General features: G+C 38.8%; 1 protein-coding gene across 3 annotated transcripts in view; it reads right to left on the bottom strand.

The window, feature by feature from the left end:
* The window catches only part of OSBPL10 (oxysterol binding protein like 10), a 144378-nt gene that overhangs the window by 15966 nt on the left and 108086 nt on the right, over positions 1-20326 (bottom strand). For all 3 annotated transcript variants that reach the window (XM_045007258.1, XM_045007259.1, XM_045007260.1), the window contains one exon: positions 13587-14070. In XM_045007258.1, coding sequence (XP_044863193.1) covers positions 13587-14070 — 484 coding nt within the window. The remainder of the gene's footprint in view (positions 1-13586; positions 14071-20326) is intronic.

The following is a 20326-nucleotide window of genomic DNA, read 5'->3' as shown; positions in this document are numbered from 1 at the left end:
AGACATTATCATCATTTTAATTTTTAAGCCATACTTAATGTATCTGATGTGGAGAAATTGGAGAGGGTCCAGAAAAGAGCAACAGGAATGATTAAAGGTCTTGAGAACATGACCTATGAAGGAAGGCTGAAAGAATTGGGTTTGTTTATTTTGGAAAAGAAAAGACAGAGGGGACATGATAGCAGTTTTCAGGTATCTAAAAGGGTGTCATAAGGAGGAGGGAGAAAACTTGTTTATCTTAGCCTCTAAGGATAGAACAAGAAGCAATGGGCTTAAACTGCAGCAAGGGAGGTTTAGGTTGGACATTAGGAAAAACTTCCTAACTGTCAGGGTGGTTAAACACTGGAATAAACTGCCTAGGGAGGTTGTGGAATCTCCATCTCTGGAGATATTTAAGAGTAGGTTAGATAAACGGCTATCAGGGATGGTCTAGACAGTATTTGGTCCTGCCATGAGGACTACTAGTAAAACTCCAGGCTGGCTTCCCATTTCATCAGATTCTGCTTAATTGGAGAAACTGTTTCAGGGTAAAGCAATGAAAGATATTTTATTAGACGGAGCCTCACATACAACAGGTGATACTGCCTCGGTTATTTTCTGTCCCCATAAGAGTCCAAACATTGGCAATTTAGGCCCAGGTCCTCGACGGTACTTCACTGTCTAACTTCCATTAGAATCAGACACCTAAAAACCTTTGAGGGTCTGGGCCTTAGTCTGCCTCTCTCTTCCCCCCTCGTACAGGCAAGTGGCTTTATTTACAAACACTTTTTTGCCCATTTAGGTTTGAGCCCAACCCCACCAATTGGCAAAGATTATCACAGTGTGTACAACAGTCCTGAAGTCCTGCCCAAATGTTAGGCACTAATTAGTTATTGCAGGGATGCACCTGAACACTCTGCTGTGGCCATTTTAAAATAAAAAAATACTTTCACTGATGCATTGTGAAAGATATCTTCCTTCAGCCCTTTTTCACACCACCCAAGAGACCGTTTTAAAATTGTAAGGTTGCAAACAAATAAGGAAGGTAGGTTAAATTTTGCTCCTACCTACTAATCTTTTTGGCATACATCCCTCAAAACACATACTGTATTAATGCAGAAGGAGAAGTGGTCTGAGCTCCCAATTTAAGTGTAAAATGCGACATTTCAGTAAGAAGACCATCAATCAGAAATACTTGCTTTATAATTCCCTTGCACAATCACATGCATTTCACAGTTCATCCATTCTGCAAAGGGCCTCTCCCTATTTGGACTTTCAGTCTCCTGTACTGAGCACAAGTACAGTCGTCTTCAGGATTATTAGCTTACAGTTCTGTTTCAAGTCTATCCCCTGCATTGTAGACTAATTTCAGTCCTTTAGAATTTACACTAACAATTTTTAGTATCACCCACTGGTGACACTATCCACAATGGTATCCATGCTAGAAAACACCATCAGTGAAGAGCTAGAATTTAAAATATTGTATAAGACTAGCAATTTCATGAGCAGAGAATAACTAGCTTTCTGCATATTATGTTAGTCTGTCACTTCTTAATGCAGCTACTTTAGTCTGACACTGGCTAATAAAAGCAAAATAAATGAGTATCAGGGAAGAAGAAGGAGGGATTTATTAGTCTCAGAAGTATTAATGCAGCTGATAAAGGTAGCCCACGGCTTTGCTTTCTGTTCCCTTTTTTAAAACAAGTGGCAGCTACAATTATGAATACAAATAAATAAGAAGTTTGGGAAATACAAACCTGAAGCCACTTATAAGAACAGCTCTCAGACACACAATCCATGGAATCTAAGGGTAACATTTTCAAAAGCGACTAAGTCCCTTTTGAAAATTTTACCCTAAATCTCCTTTGCATTTATCCCAGTAGGGAATCATAGCACATATCACAAAAGAAGAAATGCAAACTCAATAGCATTAAACTGATGTAGGTCAATTTCTTTTCTAAGAGCAGGATCTACTACAGGTTGGATCTCCAGCCTTCATCAGTGCAGTTGTTCCATTGGCAGGACTGTGACATGGGAATAAAAATACACGATACTGATGGTTCACTGCTTCCTGAGAATGGTTCCACAATTTCAGTCTGAACTGCTGCAGTTTCCTCTTGAATAGGCTGGTCTCTGGGGTTAGCCTTATACAGAAAGCCAGGAGACCCAGCAGTTTGATGCAAACTCTGATCAGAGGATGAACGTAACACATCCCGACTGCCCTCTTTTCCATAAGGAAGATTTTAACTATGGTAGTGTCAATGTAAATTCTCAGATGAGTGATTGTCTAGGGACTGCTCTTCTTTAGGAAGATGATAATATTGTTAGTCAACACAGTACTAAGAGCCTTCTGTGTAGCCATTTTAGAATCTGATTGGGATAATCCCAGATCAGTATGTGTGCACATTTCCTGGGTGCTGACGCACACGATTATCCATCCCCAATAACCCTGGGCTGATGAGAGGCTAAAACGGGAGATCACATGGAAACCTCAGGAATTTTTGTTGGCATTGAGACAGGGATCTCTCTCCAGAACTGTTACTTGAGTGCTCTGAGATTCCTGGATATGATAAAACCTGAGAGACAGTCTCTTAACCTTTATCTAGACATCCCCATGCAGAACAAATAACATCCTAGAAAAAGGACTGTGACAGAGCGCTGAGAACCAGCAGCCGAACCTGCACTCTGGTCACTGCAAATCCAATTAGTTCCCCTGGAGAGGTCCTGACTGAGGCCACGTCTATACTTACCCGCCGGGTCGACGCGGCGAGTTTGACTTCTCGGAGTTCGAACTATCGCGTCTGATCTAGACGCGATAGTTCGAACTCCGGAAGCGCCGTGGTCGACTCCGGTACTCCACCGCGGCAGGAGGAGTTGCCGGAGTCGACCTTGGAGCCGCGGAGTTCACTTCCGCGGCGTCTGGACGGTAAGTCATTCGAACTAGGGTAGTTCGAATTCAGCTACATTATTCACGTAGCTGAATTCGCGTACCCTAGTTCGAACCAGGGGCTGTGTGTAGACCAGGGCTGAGGGAAGGAGCGGCTAATTACTAGGTCAACCTGGGCTGGGGAGCACTAAGGAGCTAATTAGCCCATTAACTGCAAGAGTAGAAAAGGAGCACAGGAAGAAATTGTAAGTGGCCTGGAGGCTATATATTTTTGGCTGACTAAAATCAAGGGAAATCTAGATGAAATTACTATAAAGTGGATGCACAACTGATTGAAAAACCATTCTCAGCAGTTATCAATAGTTTGCTGTCAAACTGGAAGGAGGATCTGGGATCACACAGGAGTCTATCCTGGGTCCAGCACTAGTTAATATTTTTACTAATGATATGGAGTGGAGAGTATGCTTATAAAAACTGCAGATGACACCAGGCTGGGAGAGGTTGCAACTCCTTTGAAGAACAGGATTAGAATTCAAAATGACCTTAACATATTGGAGAATTGGTCTGAAATCAACAAGATGAAATTCAATCAAGTGCAAAGTACTTCGTAGGAAGTAAAAATTCAGTGCACAAATACAAAATGGGTAACAACTAGCTAGATGGTAGTACTGCTGAAAAGGATCTTGGGGGTATACTGGATCACAAGCTGAATATGAGCCAACAATGTGATGCAGTGCAAAACAAGGCAAATATGAATTTGGGATGTATTAACAGGAGTGTTGTATGTAAGAAACAAGAGATAATTGTCCCATTCTACTTGGCACTGGCGAGGCCTCTGCTAGAGTAATGTGTTCAGTTTTGGGTGGATGTGGACAAAGTGGAAAGAGTCCAGAGGAGAGCTACAAAAATGATAAAAGGTTTAGAAAACTTGACCTATAAGGAAAGGTTTAAAAAGCACACAAAACACATTAAAGGCTGTTGTAAAGAGGACAATGATCAATTATTCTCCACATGTACCAAAGGATAAGAAGTAATCACCATAGTATGTAGCAAGGTAGATTTAGAGTTTTTTTCCTAATAACTAACATAACTATAAGGATAGTTAAGTACTGGAATAGGGGGTTCCAAGGGAAGTTGTTTAATCCCTATCACTGGAAGTTTTAAAAAACAGGTTAGAAAAACACCTGTCAGGGACAGTCTAGGTATGCTTGGTCCTCAGCATGGGGTGGACTACATGACCTCTTGAGGTCTCTTCCAGCCCTTGAGTCCCTATCGTGCCAATCCCCTACCGATGCTGTACTTTGTGAACTGATTTTCCTACAATACGTATTGATGAAATACACAGATGAGACGCTAGGTCAATAGTGCAATAATTAACTGCAGAAGAGACATGTGCAATTTAATGCTTTCCTTTGATTGTTCAGGGATCAATATGAACAACAAATCATTCAAGGTCATCGATGGCCTAGAGCAGTTTCCTAATGTAACAAGCTCCTCACACTTCATCTGTGTTATTCAGCACATCTGTTAGACGTAGGGTGACCAGACAGCAACTGTCAAAAAACGGGACACGGGGTAGGAGGTAATAGGGACCTATATAAGAAAAAATCCCCAAAAACGGGACTGTCCCTTTAAAAACAGTACATCTGGTCACCCTAGTTAGACAGGGACTAAATGTTTGTTCTGATTAAGGCATACATGGCTGTGGTACATCAACAGCTACAATGATTCACACAGTGAAATCATGAAATAGTGGCACACTAGAATCTCACTCCTATGGTCTCATGAGTGTTTAAATCATTTGTGTTACATTGTTTGTTTGACAATCATTGAGGAGCTCTATCTAAAATATATTAGAATTGGAAAAAGCACAGAGAAGGCCAACCAAAATGATTAGGGTATGGAACAGCTTCCATATGAGAAGAGATGAACAAGAGTCGGATTGTTCAATTTAGAAAAGAGACAACTAAGGAGAGATAGGAGAGAGGTCTATAAAATCATGAATGGTGTGGAGAAAGTGAAAAGGCGGTGTTATTTACCCATTTACATAACACAAGAACTAGGGTCACCTGATGAAATTAACAGACAACAAATTTAAAACAAACATAAGGAAGTACTTCTTCACACAACACACAGTCAACCTGTGGAAATCATTGCCAGGAGATGTGAAGGGCAAAAGTATAACTGGGTTCAAGAAAGAATTAGATAAGTTAAGGGAGGATAGGTCCATCTATGGCAATCAGCCAAAATGGTGAAAGACACAACCCCTTGTCCGGGTGTCCCTAAGACACTGACTGCCAGAAGCTGGGACTGGATGACAGGGAATGGATCACTTGAAAATTGCCCTGTTCTGTTCCTTCCCTTTGAAGGACCTGGCCGCAGCCGCTGTCAGAAGATAGGATACTGGGCTAGATGGAAAAAGGAAAGAGCTTTGAAATCCTTGGATAAAATATATTGTAAATACAAAATTACTACTACTGCTAAACTACTATTAATTTTTAAGCTAACTCCAGCAGTCTGAAACATTTAACTATAAAAGCCCCACCATCCTGCTAAATTAAGAGTCATTTGCTCCCATGGAAGTATGCATTACGGAGCTGCAAAACCCACAACAGATTATTCATTCACTGCTACTGTCTGCACTCCCTCAGGAAAAAGGTGTAACATCCCTCATATCAAATCCTTCAAAAGTTTTAAAGCTTCCTTTTAATTTTTAAAGTATCACCTAAAAATATACACACCATCTTTTTTTTAAAGTTAGCAGCCACCTGATAATGTAAAACAAAAACATACAACCCACAACAAAAGTTTCAACTCTATAGTCTTTGTAAAATTAACCAATAAACTTAATGCATAGGGCTATCAATTCTGCATCTTCATGAATTTTGCTGCTTTGCAACAAAACAATAGATCCCAGTATGAAAGGAACCTCAGTGGTTCTATGCTAGACAAGTATTAAACATTGCCTTTTCACTAAAATATGCTAAGATTTTCTGCCCACTGAAACGTCAGGAGCAGAGGAATGAGAAGTATAATGTAAGGGCCAGATCAGATGATAAACAGTCACATAAAAAAGAATCTGGCACATCAGAAAAAGGCAGGCTAATAAACAGGGACAAGTTTTTAAAGTGCTTGTACACAAATGCCAGAAGTCTAAATAATAAAATGGGTGAACTAGAGTGCCTTGTGATAAAGGAGGATATAGATATAATAGGCATCACAGAAACCTGGTGGACTGAGAGCAATCAATGGGACACAATCATTCCGGGGTACAAAATATATCGGAAGGACAGAACAGGTCGTGCAGGGGGAGGAGTGGCACTATATGTTAAAGAAAGTGTAGATTCAAATGAAGTAAAAATCTTAAGCGAATCCACAGGTTCCATAGAGTCTCTATGGATAGAAATTTCATGCTCTAGTAAAAATATAACAGTAGGGATCTATTATCGACCACCTGACCAGGACAGTAATAGTGATGATGAAATGCTAAGGGAAATTAGAGAGGCTATCAAAATTAAGAACCCAATAATAGTGGGGGATTTCAATTATCCCCATATTGACTGGGAACATTTCACTTCAGGACGAAATGCAGAGATAAAATTTCTCGATACTTTAAATGACTGCTTCATGGAGCAGCTGGTACGGGAACCCACAAGGGGAGAGGCGACTCTAGATTTAATCCTGAGTGGAGCGCAGGAGCTGGTCCAAGAGGTAACTGTAGCAGGACCGCTTGGAAATAGTGACCATAATACAATAGCATTCAACATCCCTGTGATGGGAAGAACATCTCAACTGCCCAACACTGTGGCCTTTAATTTCAAAAGGGGGAACTATACAAAAATGAGAAGGTTAGTTAGACAAAAGTTAAAAGGTACAGTGACTAAAGTGAAATCCCTGCAAGTTGCGGGGGCCCTTTTTAAAGACACCATAATAGAGGCCCAACTTCAATGTATACCCCAAATTAAGAAAAACAGTAAAAGAACTAAAAAAGAGCCACCGTGGCTTAACAACCATGTAAAAGAAGCAGTGAGAGATAAAAAGACTTCCTTTAAAAAGTGGAAGTCAAATCCTAGTGAGGCAAATAGAAAGGAGCACAAACACTGCCAACTTAAGTGCAAGAGTGTAATAAGAAAAGCCAAAGAGGAGTTTGAAGAATGGCTAGCCAAAACTCCAAAGGTAATAACAAAATGTTTTTTAAGTACATCAGAAGCAGGAAGCCTGCTAAACAACCAGTGGGGCCTCTTGACGATCAAAATTCAAAAGGAGAACTTAAAGATGATAAAGTCATTGCGGAGAAACTAAATGGATTCTTTGCTTCAGTCTTCACGGCTGAGGATGTTAGGGAGATTCCCAAACCTGAGCTGGCTTTTGTAGGTGACAAATCTCAGGAACTGTCACAGATTGAAGTGTCACTAGAGGAGGTTTTGGAATTAATTGATAAACTCAACATTAACAAGTCACCGGGACCAGATGGCATTCACCCAAGAGTTCTGAAAGAACTCAAATGTGAAGTTGCTGAACTATTAACTAAGGTTTGTAACCTGTCCTTTAAATCGGCTTCGGTACCCAATGACTGGAAGTTAGCTAATGTAACGCCAATATTTAAAAAGGGCTCTAGGGGTGATCCCGGCAATTACAGACCGGTAAGTCTAACGTCGGTACCGGGCAAATTAGTTGAAACAATAGTAAAGAATAAAATTGTCAGACACATAGAAAAACAAACTCTTGAGCAATAGTCAACATGGTTTCTGTAAAGGGAAATCATGTCTTACTAATCTATTAGAGTTCTTTGAAGGGGTCAACAAACATGTGGACAAGGGGGATCCGGTGGACATAGTGTACTTAGATTTCCAGAAAGCCTTTGACAAGGTCCCTCACCAAAGGCTCTTACGCAAATTAAGCTGTCATGGGATAAAAGGAAAGGTCCTTTCATGGATTGAGAACTGGTTAAAGGACAGGGAACAAAGGGTAGGAATTAATGGTAAATTCTCAGAATGGAGAGGGGTAACTAGTGGTGTTCCCCAAGGGTCAGTCCTAGGACCAATCCTATTCAATTTATTCATAAATGATCTGGAGAAAGGGGTAAACAGTGAGGTGGCAAAGTTTGCAGATGATACTAAACTGCTCAAGATAGTTAAGACAAAAGCAGATTGTGAAGAACTTCAAAAAGATCTCACAAAACTAAGTGATTGGGCAACAAAATGGCAAATGAAATTTAATGTGGATAAATGTAAAGTAATGCACATTGGAAAAAATAACCCCAACTATACATACAACATGATGGGGGCTAATTTAGCTACAACGAGTCAGGAGAAAGATCTTGGAGTTATCGTGGATAGTTCTCTGAAGATGTCCACGCAGTGTGCAGAGGCGGTCAAAAAAGCAAACAGGATGTTAGGAATCATTAAAAAGGGGATAGAGAATAAGACTGAGAATATATTATTGCCCTTATATACATCCATGGTACGCCCACATCTCGAATACTGTGTACAGATGTGGTCTCCTCACCTCAAAAAAGATATTCTAGCACTAGAAAAGGTTCAGAAAAGAGCAACTAAAATGATTAGGGGTTTAGAGAGGGTCCCATATGAGGAAAGATTAAAGAGGCTAGGACTCTTCAGTTTGGAAAAGAGAAGACTAAGGGGGGACATGATAGAGGTATATAAAATCATGAGTGATGTTGAGAAAGTGGATAAGGAAAAGTTATTTACTTATTCCCATAATACAAGAACTAGGGGTCACCAAATGAAATTAATAGGCAGCAGGTTTAAAACAAATAAAAGGAAGTTCTTCTTCACGCAGCGCACAGTCAACTTGTGGAACTCCTTACCTGAGGAGGTTGTGAAGGCTAGGACTATAACAATGTTTAAAAGGGGACTGGATAAATTCATGGTGGCTAAGTCCATAAATGGCTATTAGCCAGGATGGGTAAGAATGGTGTCCCTAGCCTCTGTTCGTCAGAGGATGGAGATGGATGGCAGGAGAGAGATCACTTGATCATTGCCTGTTAGGTTCACTCCCTCAGGGGCACCTGGCATTGGCCACTGTCGGTAGACAGATACTGGGCTAGATGGACCTCTGGTCTGACCCGGTACGGCCTTTCTTATGTTCTTATGTCTGTTTGGTGGCTCTTTGCAACATATAAAACTGTATAATGTAAGAAATGGTTACTTTTGCTCCCCCTCTCCTTGCAAATTAATATCCCAATGCCATTCTATTTCATCACATCCTCTTTGTTCTTTCCACTAAAAGATCAGTTATTAACCAGAGCTTGGCATTGTGGAAACATCAATTTTTATTTCCAATACACCTCTTCTACTCTCATTCAGAGTGACCTTTTAGGTAAGGAAACTGCTGAACTGGCTACACCGTACAATGGTTTCATCAGGTAAAGCACTTTCTAGCTGAAAGCTGAGACACCTCATTTCACTTGTAAACCACATTCAGAGATGATAACATAGCACAGAAAGCAACTGTGCACATGGATTTCCAGCAACATCGCCTCTTGTGTGCTGATTTCTATCACTCCATGTGTTCAGCTCATCTGGTTGATATTTACATAGAACAAAGAAACAAGACAAAAAACCAACAATACAACACTGGATGGCTTTTGTCATCTGCAGACTGGATGTTGTAGAGTCAAAATACTGATCTACAGCATTTGTATGAAGGGATCTTATGTCATTAAACCTCACACTTATTTAAATTCATATAGAAGCTTCTTATCCTTTAACTTATATTCTTCTTCTTTAACATACAGACTTATTCTTGTTTTAAAAAAGTAATGAAACACCCTCACCCTCCACAACAATATTATTGTGATGAGCTGCAAGGAAGAGGTTTCACTATAACCACGGGAATATTATCAATGTATTCCTGGCACAATCTAGTTCCAAGAATTCATTATACACTATGCAAATAGGCAACAGCAGTTCAACAAATCTCTCAGCAGTCACCAACAAAAATAGTCACTACGTGCTCAGAGGCAAGACTGTTAAGTACATCCTGGTTTTGTGTGTTCTTCAATGTACGGGTCATAATAGTTACAGGATGAAATACAATCATTCTGTTAAATATAGCAAGATTATGTTTGCTATCTACTGTACAACTGTCTGAATCTTGAAGTATAGCAAAATTATTTCAACTGTCTAGTGCACTGTCTGAAATAGATGCTTCTCATACACCGAAAAAAAACCTTCTCTAAATTTAGTATATTCAGTATTTGTGGAGAAACCTCTGTATTAACTTTAAACTATTCAAAATACAGACATAGGTCAAATCTGAGACATTATTGCAAATACAGGGGAAATTACCTTTCCAATAACATACAGCAGAATCTAAAACTCCTAATAGTCAAACAGAAGTTCAAAGACAACTCCCTCCCCCCCAACACACACTCCATAACTTTTTAAAATATCTGTTAATGCATGTGACATTTCATTCCATATTTTAATGAAAATATGCTTATGATATGAATATGACAAAACTGAGATATACTTTATGCAAGATGGCTCATGTGAGATCATTGGAAAGGTTCTGATTTACTGAATGTAATTATCCAGTTTGTATGCCTGTATCATTTCTGTATCTGAAGTTAGGAATATTGACTATGTATCTGTATTTCAACTATGTTACTTTGGGTGACGCCCACTGCTAACACTTCAGGTAAAACAATGGAAAATTCAGAAAGGGCTCATGGCCGATCAGCAAGGACAATGGACTGTAGAAAGGAACTCATGGATGCTGTAATCTTACAGACTCAGGTGGTCTTGTCACCTGATACTAAACACTACCCAGGACTTCTCGTAACTTTCCACTGGAAGGGAAAGGGGGTCAAGTTTGGGAAACAAAGGATTCCCACCGCCTGTAAATCCTATTTAAGGGAGGGTAGGAAAGCAACCAGGACTCCTCCTCTCCATGGCCTGTCTGCCCAAGAAGAAAGACTGGAAAAGCCACCTGAAGGAAAGGCAGAGGGGGAATCCAGACTGAGACAGGAGTCCAGTCTGAAAAGGAATATAACTGGAACTCTGAACCACAGAAATTTTGCAACCTGCTGCAACAATATCTAGGGTAAAAAATACTATTTGTAACCAATTTCTTTAGTGAAACTAGATTAGTTTGCATGTTTGATTTCATTTGCTTAATAATCTGCTTTGTTCTGTTTGTTACCCCTTTTACCACTTAAAATCTGCCTTTTATAGTTAATAAAATTTGTTTTGTTTATTATTAAACCCAGTTTCTGTAATTTCTAACTTGGCGGGGAGATGGGGGGGAGAAGTTGTGCATACCTTTCTCCACACTGAGGGAGGAGGCAGATTTCATAATATATCTTTGGGTCTGCACTCCAAGGGAGGTGGACACCTGAGTGCTGGGACAAGTCCCTTAAGATGAGCCTTCCCAGAACTGATCTCATTGTCTGTTTCGTTCTGCAGTGGAGCAGGCTTAATAGCCTGACCCAGCAAGACAGGTAAAAAGGGTGCCCAAATTGGCATAACAGGCGGGCTCAGTAGTATCGCAGCACATCAGGTGGCCTCCTAATGTCGTATGTCTGGAACTTCTGGGAGACTTCAACACTCCCCTTGCCAGCCACCCCAAATCCTGAGAGCACCATGTGAGCTGACAGCAAGTAGGCTAAATCTTCTGACCTACTGTATGATTTATTACAGGTGTTTTCCTTAGTTTTTAATACAAAAATTAAGGCTATGCCTACACAGGGACACTCAGGAAAGTTAATCCAAATTAACTCAGAGGTGTGAATTTAAATCAGTTAAACTGTATTAAATCCCTGTCCATTAAACTCCTGTGAATTAAAATGGCCTTAATTTGGTTTAATTTAATTCACTTTAAGGCCATTTTAATTCTGAATGAGAGTAACTCCACACAGGGGTTTAATGCAGTTTAACTAAAGGTCTGAAGGTGAAGTGGATTAGTTAATTCAGATTAATTTTCCTGAGCATCTTCATATATAGACAAGCCTTAAGTTTCATTGAACACTCCCCTTCCACTATGAAAAATAATTCATAACAGAAGGAAAAATTGAAGAAATAAAGTCATTGAAGATCTATTGGCTCTAGTAACTCCCACCCCTCCTTCACCCCATTACCAAGCTATTGGAAACCTAACTCTGCAGCTTCTCTGGGACTCCTTCCTGACTCCCATTACCCTATACATTGCAATGTAAAAAGCAATGTGTCTGACGTAGTATCACACTGCCTGAAACAGGAAAAAACCACGTGAAACAGAATTATTATTGCAGGATTTAGACTCCAAGAGTCTTAAAAACAGTAACATTTGTTTCAAGACTGTTCCATTTTGCAATAACTAAACAACCAAAAGTATTAATATTAGGAAAGAGGTTATCATACCACTTTTCTATTATTTGATTTTGTTCTTTATTTCACTATGTTACTTTGCTACTCCTATTGGAGCTGTGAAGTCACAGATAAAAATTTCTTTGGACAATCACTTACCAAAGTCCATCACTACCTGCATCTACCTTGTTAGTACATTTCTTAATATCTCAGCAATACTTACCTAATGCAGTGATGAGAAAAAACAATTATTTGTTATTAGTTCTCCTTAGCCCTCTGCTTAGTGGTTAATTAGGACCATAATTTTAAATTTATCTGGGACAAAACACTAGAAAGCACATGTAGACGGTATTATTTATTTGTAGTACTGTAGTGCCCAGGAGCTCTACTTGTGATCCAGGACCTCATTATGCTAGGCGCTGTACAGAACAGAATAATCCTGAGTTGCAAGAGGATTCACCAAGATGCTCCAATACATATTTTTTGTTTAAATAATTCATAGAATCATAGAAATTTAGGACTGGAAGGGATCTCAATAGATCATCTAGTCCAGCCCCCTGCACCAAGGCAGGACTAAGTATTGACTAGACCATCCCTGGCAGGAGTTTGTCTAACCTGTCCGTAAAAACCTTCAGTTACGGAGATTCCACATTAATAGTGATAATGATCCAAGCAGTACTTGTCAATCCAGAGCATACATTAATGACTTATAATTTGATAATGTTTTCTAAATTTATTAATCATTTTGATCAATGGATTTATCACTGAACAGGCAAATATATTGGTTCTATTGCAAACCAACAATACAACATGATGGTGGCCTCATCTGTATGACTTGCTGTAAAGATTGAAAAGGTACGATAGCCTAGTAAGACTTATTTAAAATATATTTCTTCATCTAACAGAAGCCAGGTAAAAGCAGACGAAAAGGCTTAACTGAAAATATACAATTATTCTATGGTCTTCTGAAAATAGCTTACAGTAGTTTCCCATACTAAATTAGATACTAACTCTAAAGAGGATTATTTGTTTAGCTGTGATACAATTGTTACTGTAAGGTACTGTAATAAGTAAAGCTGTCATCATATTTTAGCAAGTACAATGTGACTAAATTTCTAAACTGTAGATCTGAATAAGTCTCAAAAATAAAGGCACACATTATACAAGATATATGTATACTAAAAATGAATAAAAACTGGACAATATTCTCAAACACAAGTTCTATTATTTTAATTCTAAAATTAATGGAAGCAACAAATAGCAAGATTAAGATGTAAGGTTTTGTTGTTGTTTTTTTAACCTTACTGGAGTTAAACAAAAAAACCCAAAACAAACCTTCATCTATGATTTTCTGTGGGGTGCTGACAGTAATACCCTCCCAAAAAAATAAAGCAAAGCATATTTCTTACCTTCACCTACCATAGAAACACCTATTGACATTCCCAAGAACTTGCTTTTGGTCCATACATGGGCGTTCACACACATTCTCTTCTCTTTGCATTCACAGTAAAAGCATGATACTGGTGGGTGATGGGATACTTGTTCAGCTACAAACCTCAGCTTGTAGCACTCTGATTGGTCCTGGCCAAATTCCTTGGTTTGGTCCTTAGAAACTACAGAGGCACTGTTAGTTCTGAATGATTTCACTTTGTCTTTAGGCACATCCCATGAGCAATGAAATGATTCACCAATTATTGGGTTATAGGGTTTCTTGGCAACTGCTCCCTTTCGGCCTTCATGAAAGGCTGTTAGATAATACTCCACAAAGCAAATAATTCTTTCCTCAGGAGTGGCTCCAGCTGCAATTGACAAAAACAGGTCTGGATGGGCCATGAAATTTGCATACATCTCCAGCAGAGATCTTTTCTCCAAAATAAATGTTGGAAGCACCACCTGTATTCAAAGCAGACAAAGGCAGGTATGATTCCCAATGATTATACTACAGGGATAGTAAACAGTTAAGACAGCTGCAATTTTAGCTGAGCCAAGCTTCATGATAGCTGTTTCCCCCACCTCTGCCAGAGAGCAATTTCTCTTGGAATACAGTATAAATAATGAATCGAGGAAAAAATAGTAGTCTTGATAGCTGTACAAGCTGCTTCCTATTTCATTATGGTTTTCAATGACAGACCAAGTGACATGGATCCGCTATTTCCCCTTTCTCTCTGGTCAGCTAATAAACAAACCACTGTTCTCAGAAGCCTTCATTCTTTGAGAATGTGAAAACAGTCTGGTACAAGTTAATTGAATTCTAACACAACACAAATCTCAGCTGAATTACTATTAACCCTCAAAAAAAAAAAAAAAAAAAAAAGACTTCCCAGACTACTGAACATGTCAGAGGATGCTTATACAAATAAAAGTACCCCAGTTTCCAAATGGTTAGTGAGAACATAAAATCATCTAATTAACATTGGTTGTAAAAGTAATATTGTGTTGTTAATAATAGTTTTACTGAAAACTATTACAATGCACTGAAGGGCAGCAGAGGTCTGTGCAACACAGAACAACATCTTCATCCTCTACACAGGACCACAGGAGAGAAGCTAGTGAGGAGTTACAATTAACAGGAGAGACATACAATATATTATCTACATGGCTTAAAGTGAACTGGAAGTGCCAGATCTGTCCTTGTCACTCAGAGAGCCATTTTTCCACTATCTACCATACTGACAGGGAATATGTTTGGAGCCTCGGGCAGGAGCCAGGCTGCTGCAGGATGAGTATTGATTATCCTCAGGAATACTCCCAAGTAAATACATTCGTGGCCTTCTTTCTACACTCATTCTGGCAAATGAATTTCAAATTTACTCTCCTTTGAATTCCCTCCTTTCTCCATCACTCGCCTCTTTTCAGTTCATTCTTCTGCCCTGCTCCAAGAATCAGGCAAGGACAGAGTGGTACCATCCCCATCTCAAATGTAAGGAACCTTGCCTCTCCCTTCACTGTTATAAAATCAGACTAATGCACAGTTTAACCCTTTTTAGAGAGTAAAGATAATGGAAGCTGTCAGGTATTTATTTCCATTAAAATGATAAAATTACAATTAACCCACAAATATTTCTTTGAGTGGATTCTCTCAATGACCCAAACCCATATTGCCATGCTACTCTACAATAGATTAGTGTTTCATAAGTGAATCAGAACAGCTGCTGTTCCGGCAGGCAGAGATTGGTATTGTTGCAAAGTTACTGTTCATATCCAAGAAGAAGGGAGACAGCTACACTGATTTAAAGGGCTCTGCTAACATATTAATATTGTGAGCTCTACTCACATCTTTTATGGACACCATCATTTTTGGCTGTTTTAAATATATCATGCAGAACTGACGGGACATTTTTCTTCTGGGACTGTACACCCCTGGGGACTCTATCAGCAATGTGTCGCCTACTGGACTTAGGCCCCAATCCTGCAATCTGTTGCATGTGTTTGGATCTCTGCATGCAGCCCTGCTGAAGCTGCATAACCCACACCTTATATTGTATTGGCTTACTTATACAAAATAATTCAATAATGAAAACAAATAGTAATGGTGGATTTTTTGTTCCTTTTTAAGTTTGATTCCAGCTTTGAAGAGTAGTTTGTCATGATCTTTTCCCACAATGTCAAAACTGGTTTCACAGATGAAAAATAACTAACATTTTAAAACATTCACTTTCAGCCCAAATATTTGTTGTTTGGTATAATTCAAATAGCAATTCATCACAGTTGCTACCTGCTTCAGTGACTTAGATTTATTATATTAAACAAAACCTTTAGCTGTACACCTCAAAAAGTGTGTGCATCAAAAGGAGGTTGATAGCCTTTAAAAAATGGGTTTAATGTTCTACAATTCCCCAGAAAGTTGGTGAGAGTTGAACAATGTATTCATTAAGTAGACTTCAAGGAGGAGAGGAGGACTGCAAACCCATCCTTTTGGTAAACCAGAGCCCAATTCTTCCCTTTTGCCCAAGTGGCCGCATCTGACAAGAACAACATTTATTTGCACAGATCAGAGGTTGGGGGGTTGGAGAGTGAGGGAAAATGAAGGAATACGTTTAAAATGTTGCTGATTTTGTGATTACATTTTAAAGCTGAAAAGATTTCATCCTCCGAGCTTGCTTGTCAATATTCTGGTGTTCATTTCCATATTCTCTACTGCTGGATTTATCCTCTGGAGCCAGTTGCTCCACATAAATATGCCAGCATAACTACTTAAATAGGCATTAAAAATACTCAATGCTTTCATTATAATTTTAACTGCTGATTAAAAAATTTGAGAGAGAGAATTCTAACTCAAATTTATTATTAAAAAAAGCAAAACAGTTAACAAGAAAAGATTTAAATTCCTATATAACCAAAAAGCCTCCACGGCTAACAACAAATAACTAAATAGTTTCAAAAATGAAATCTCTGGAGCTGAAAATGAGTCAAGTTTTTGAGCTTTCACTGAGTGCTTTCATAGATTTTAAACCCAATGTAACTTTCAAGAGTTCTAAAAAATATCTGTACAATGTTCTCTTGAATACTGAAACTATATACTGTATATTTTTGTATTTCACACTACCATGCAGTAATATAAATAGTCCAAAAGATTCTGATCAATTTTTGGAGTTGACCCTCATTCTGAGAAATTAGCCTTTAACTGCGGGAGGGGGAAGGGGGGAGTTCACCTTCCCCACAGCAGGTTCAGGGAGGGCTTTGCTATGGTGAGTAGGGAAGGGAGTTAGGCTATGATGTCGCAACTCATTCAGTAAGTACGGGGCGGCTGTCCAGTGCAGGAACTCCCCAGGGAAGGTACAGTGACCAGATAAATGGCTTGGTGAAGGCTTTAAAAAGGAGGTGTTTGTTAAAGGAGCAGAACGGGGGGGAGGGGGGAGAGCGGGGAGCGTTCAGGGCGCCTGTGACTGGCGTGGCAAGAGCCAACCCCCCTTCCTTTATAGCCCACCTTAACCCCTGTAACCATATGGGTTGGCTGGGGACCAGGATGGAAAAAGGTGGGGACTGACATAAGCCCCCAGGTAGTTATTGAAATGATCATGGGGTTACCTGCACTGTACATTTTTATCTGCTGGGTAATACCAGACACCTAATAATAAAGTTGCAGCCCGATTAAAACCATATAAAGTGTCTCCTGTCCTCCTTTCGGTATAGCTGGACAAGAAAGCATTTTCTGGGCCTACAGGAAAAGCTACTGCTGTCAAAAGCTGGTTTAACACTTCAGCATACTCTGGTTCCAGGTGCTTAGCCAGTGACATCTCCTAAAACTTCTAAGCAAACATGTACAGCTTAATATTATTTTTTTCATTTAAATGATTTTTATAGATTATAATACATTTAGGCCTTAATATAAGTTGCCATAATTTCAAATTTAATTTTAAATAGATTTAAAAAAAACACGGTATTTAATTAATATTAAACCATTTGCTTTAAATACAAATCAGAGTTTTTTTAATTAACAATTGATTTTTATGCACCTTGCTGTGAGGCAAGAGAGTTGGGCTGCCATTCTACCAAAGGGGGAAGGGTGTATCTTGCACAGCCACTTCCCACTGAGATGACAATTCACTGTTTTAAGAGGGACAGAAGCATTCTACTATTCAAAGAAGTTACTGTGGGAGTAAAAAATCCCAGTGTCAAGTTTCAAGCCAGATGTAATTTGAAAAATAAGCAAAAAGTTTTGTAACATGGGAAAATAAACTACCATGTGCATTTATGATGAATGGATTTATTTTGTCTCTTCTGGGTTATGGCATGACTTTTTTGGCGTATATGTTGTCAGCCATTACTTTTAGGATAGCACACAACTGGGAAGAGAGGGGAGGATACTAGGCACCTCAGGAATAGTACCAAAAGTTGCCTCAATTGATCTGTCTGGTGGAATGCGTGTGACTAATAACCCAGCTATCCAAATTACAGGACAGAAATGGAGGCTAAAAAAAGTATTAGGCTATCCTAATAATAATTTCTGTCATTTTTCATTAAAAGCCAAAGAATGAACAAATTTCAAAACTTATTTGCACAATAAATCTACTTTAAAAAGCACATTAAAGTGCAGCCTAAAAACCTTGATCCAGCTAAAGCCTCAGTGCTACACTGTGATCTACCTACGCAGAGCCATGAACCCACATGCAGCACATCTGACTGCTGTGAAGTCCACCTGAATGCAGGAGCCTGCTCTAGCAAAACCCAATGCAATCAGTGATGTCAAGTCAAGATAGCAAGTGCAATACAATCCTTCAATAGGAAATGGGGCAGCACCTCTCATTCCAGCAGTGAGCACCTCTGCAACATTAAAGTGCTGCTATTATCTTCTTAGGAAATTTGAGTCAGTTTGTATGTAGCCAATGCTAATATGCCAACATAAGAAACCAGTCCTTTAGTATGGCTCAGGAATTTTATGATAAGTCTTTCAGGGGCAACTGCCACTAAGTGCTCAGAAGAGCATTCTTTGGCCACATATGTATCATACAACAATTTCTAGTTTATGAAAGCAACTAAAGAAAAAGCCCTGGTGGAGTAGGCACTGGGAAATTCAAAAACACTTAAAACTAAACTGAAGTCATTATGTCAAACATCTTTTGATTTTAACATCAACATCTGTCACAACTAGCTCCTGCAGACCCAAAAGCTGACCAGTATCAAAGTTACCTGGGATTTGACTTTTAGAGGAACGGTTAAAAATGAAATATGTACTGTCACCAAATAAACTAGGCTTTGTTTCTATACAGGCTAAAGGTTGCCTCTCTGTATCAGTCAGCAATCTAGACAATTAAAAATAAATAAATAAATAAAACCAACCAACCAGTCAGTACTTTTTTTAAAAATTCACAAATGGTTAGAAAAGTGACATGTGCCCATGGTAACACAATGATCTGACTGATACTCTTACTATTTACATTCATGCATCATATACACTAAAAATGAACCTGACATGGCTAAACAAGTTTCTTATTCTTCATTCAGCATAAACATCTATATACACACACATTAATATTTTGCCAATATTAAGGTTAAATGCCATTCATCCGTGTGCTCCAAAGTTCACATAGCCCTCTGTAATGCTCTGTCAATGTGATCTGAGATCAAGGTCAGAGTATGGATTCTTGTAACCTATTTATTTTTGCACACTTAGGAATATTTACATTGTTATAAAAAACAAACAACCCACAGCCTACAACAAATTATTATCCTTTGGGGCAAAAAAAAACCTAAGTATTTGATTCCCACTGTGGATGAGAAGTGATTGATCAGAAAAGAAGATATTAATGTTTCACTTGATATAGCCTCAATTTAATGTTCCTCTCATTCATACTATTTTGTATTTGGGGGCTGTGTGTGGCAGCACACATAGAGAAGGGACTGGAAATTTAAAGAGAAATCCCCCATCACCATCTCTAAGAAACTCAGAGATAGTTTGATATTAGACTGAAATAGTTTTACTGCCCCCTCAAGTGTTTTTGTGGGGTGATAAAAGTCACATAGGTTACCAAAAGTAGAAAATGGCTTACAAAATAGAATGTGTTAACGGTGGAGGTCTATGAAGCTTCTAGATCTAGTGTAACATTCTGAATTCAGGATAGAAATGTTACAGCATTTATGCCAGACCACTAAAGCTGAAGAGCCCTAAAAGGCTGAAGAATGCAAAAACCAACCAACCAACAGTAATACAAACAGTATACAGGCCTGGGTGTTTCTCTCAGCTCTAAGAAATGAGAACAGAAGTAATTCAGAAATTAAGTGGTGAAACTTTGGTTGCACTCAGAAATGAAAACATTACTGGCAGTACTGGTATCTGATATTATTTTTGCAATGGATTAAAGGACTATTTAACCTTGAAGTTGTCTTGTTCATATTATTTTGTTTTATTATTTCCATCATTTTAGGAGAAGGAGGCATATACGTAAGTATATGAGGAGAGGATAGACCACACTGGGCAAATCCTTTATTTCAGAGAAAAATAATACAATGTAAAAAAATAAAAATCGGTTTCTAAGATCAAAAGGAAAGCAAGGCAAAGCTTTTTTGTATATCCACATGCCCCTGAGATGAGCTCTCTTTCATAATTACTCTACCATACAGATACAACTGTCCGATCTTCCCACACTGTTTTTATTTGTGGAGGAAACAAGTCAGAATAAATTCACGTTACTTATTTCACTTCTTTGAC

This window comes from Mauremys mutica, chromosome 2, assembly GCF_020497125.1.
Source record: "Mauremys mutica isolate MM-2020 ecotype Southern chromosome 2, ASM2049712v1, whole genome shotgun sequence".
NCBI lineage: Eukaryota > Metazoa > Chordata > Testudines > Geoemydidae > Mauremys > Mauremys mutica.
The sequence above is the reverse complement of the archived record's forward strand: the minus strand, read 5'-3'. Positions and strand labels throughout refer to the sequence as shown.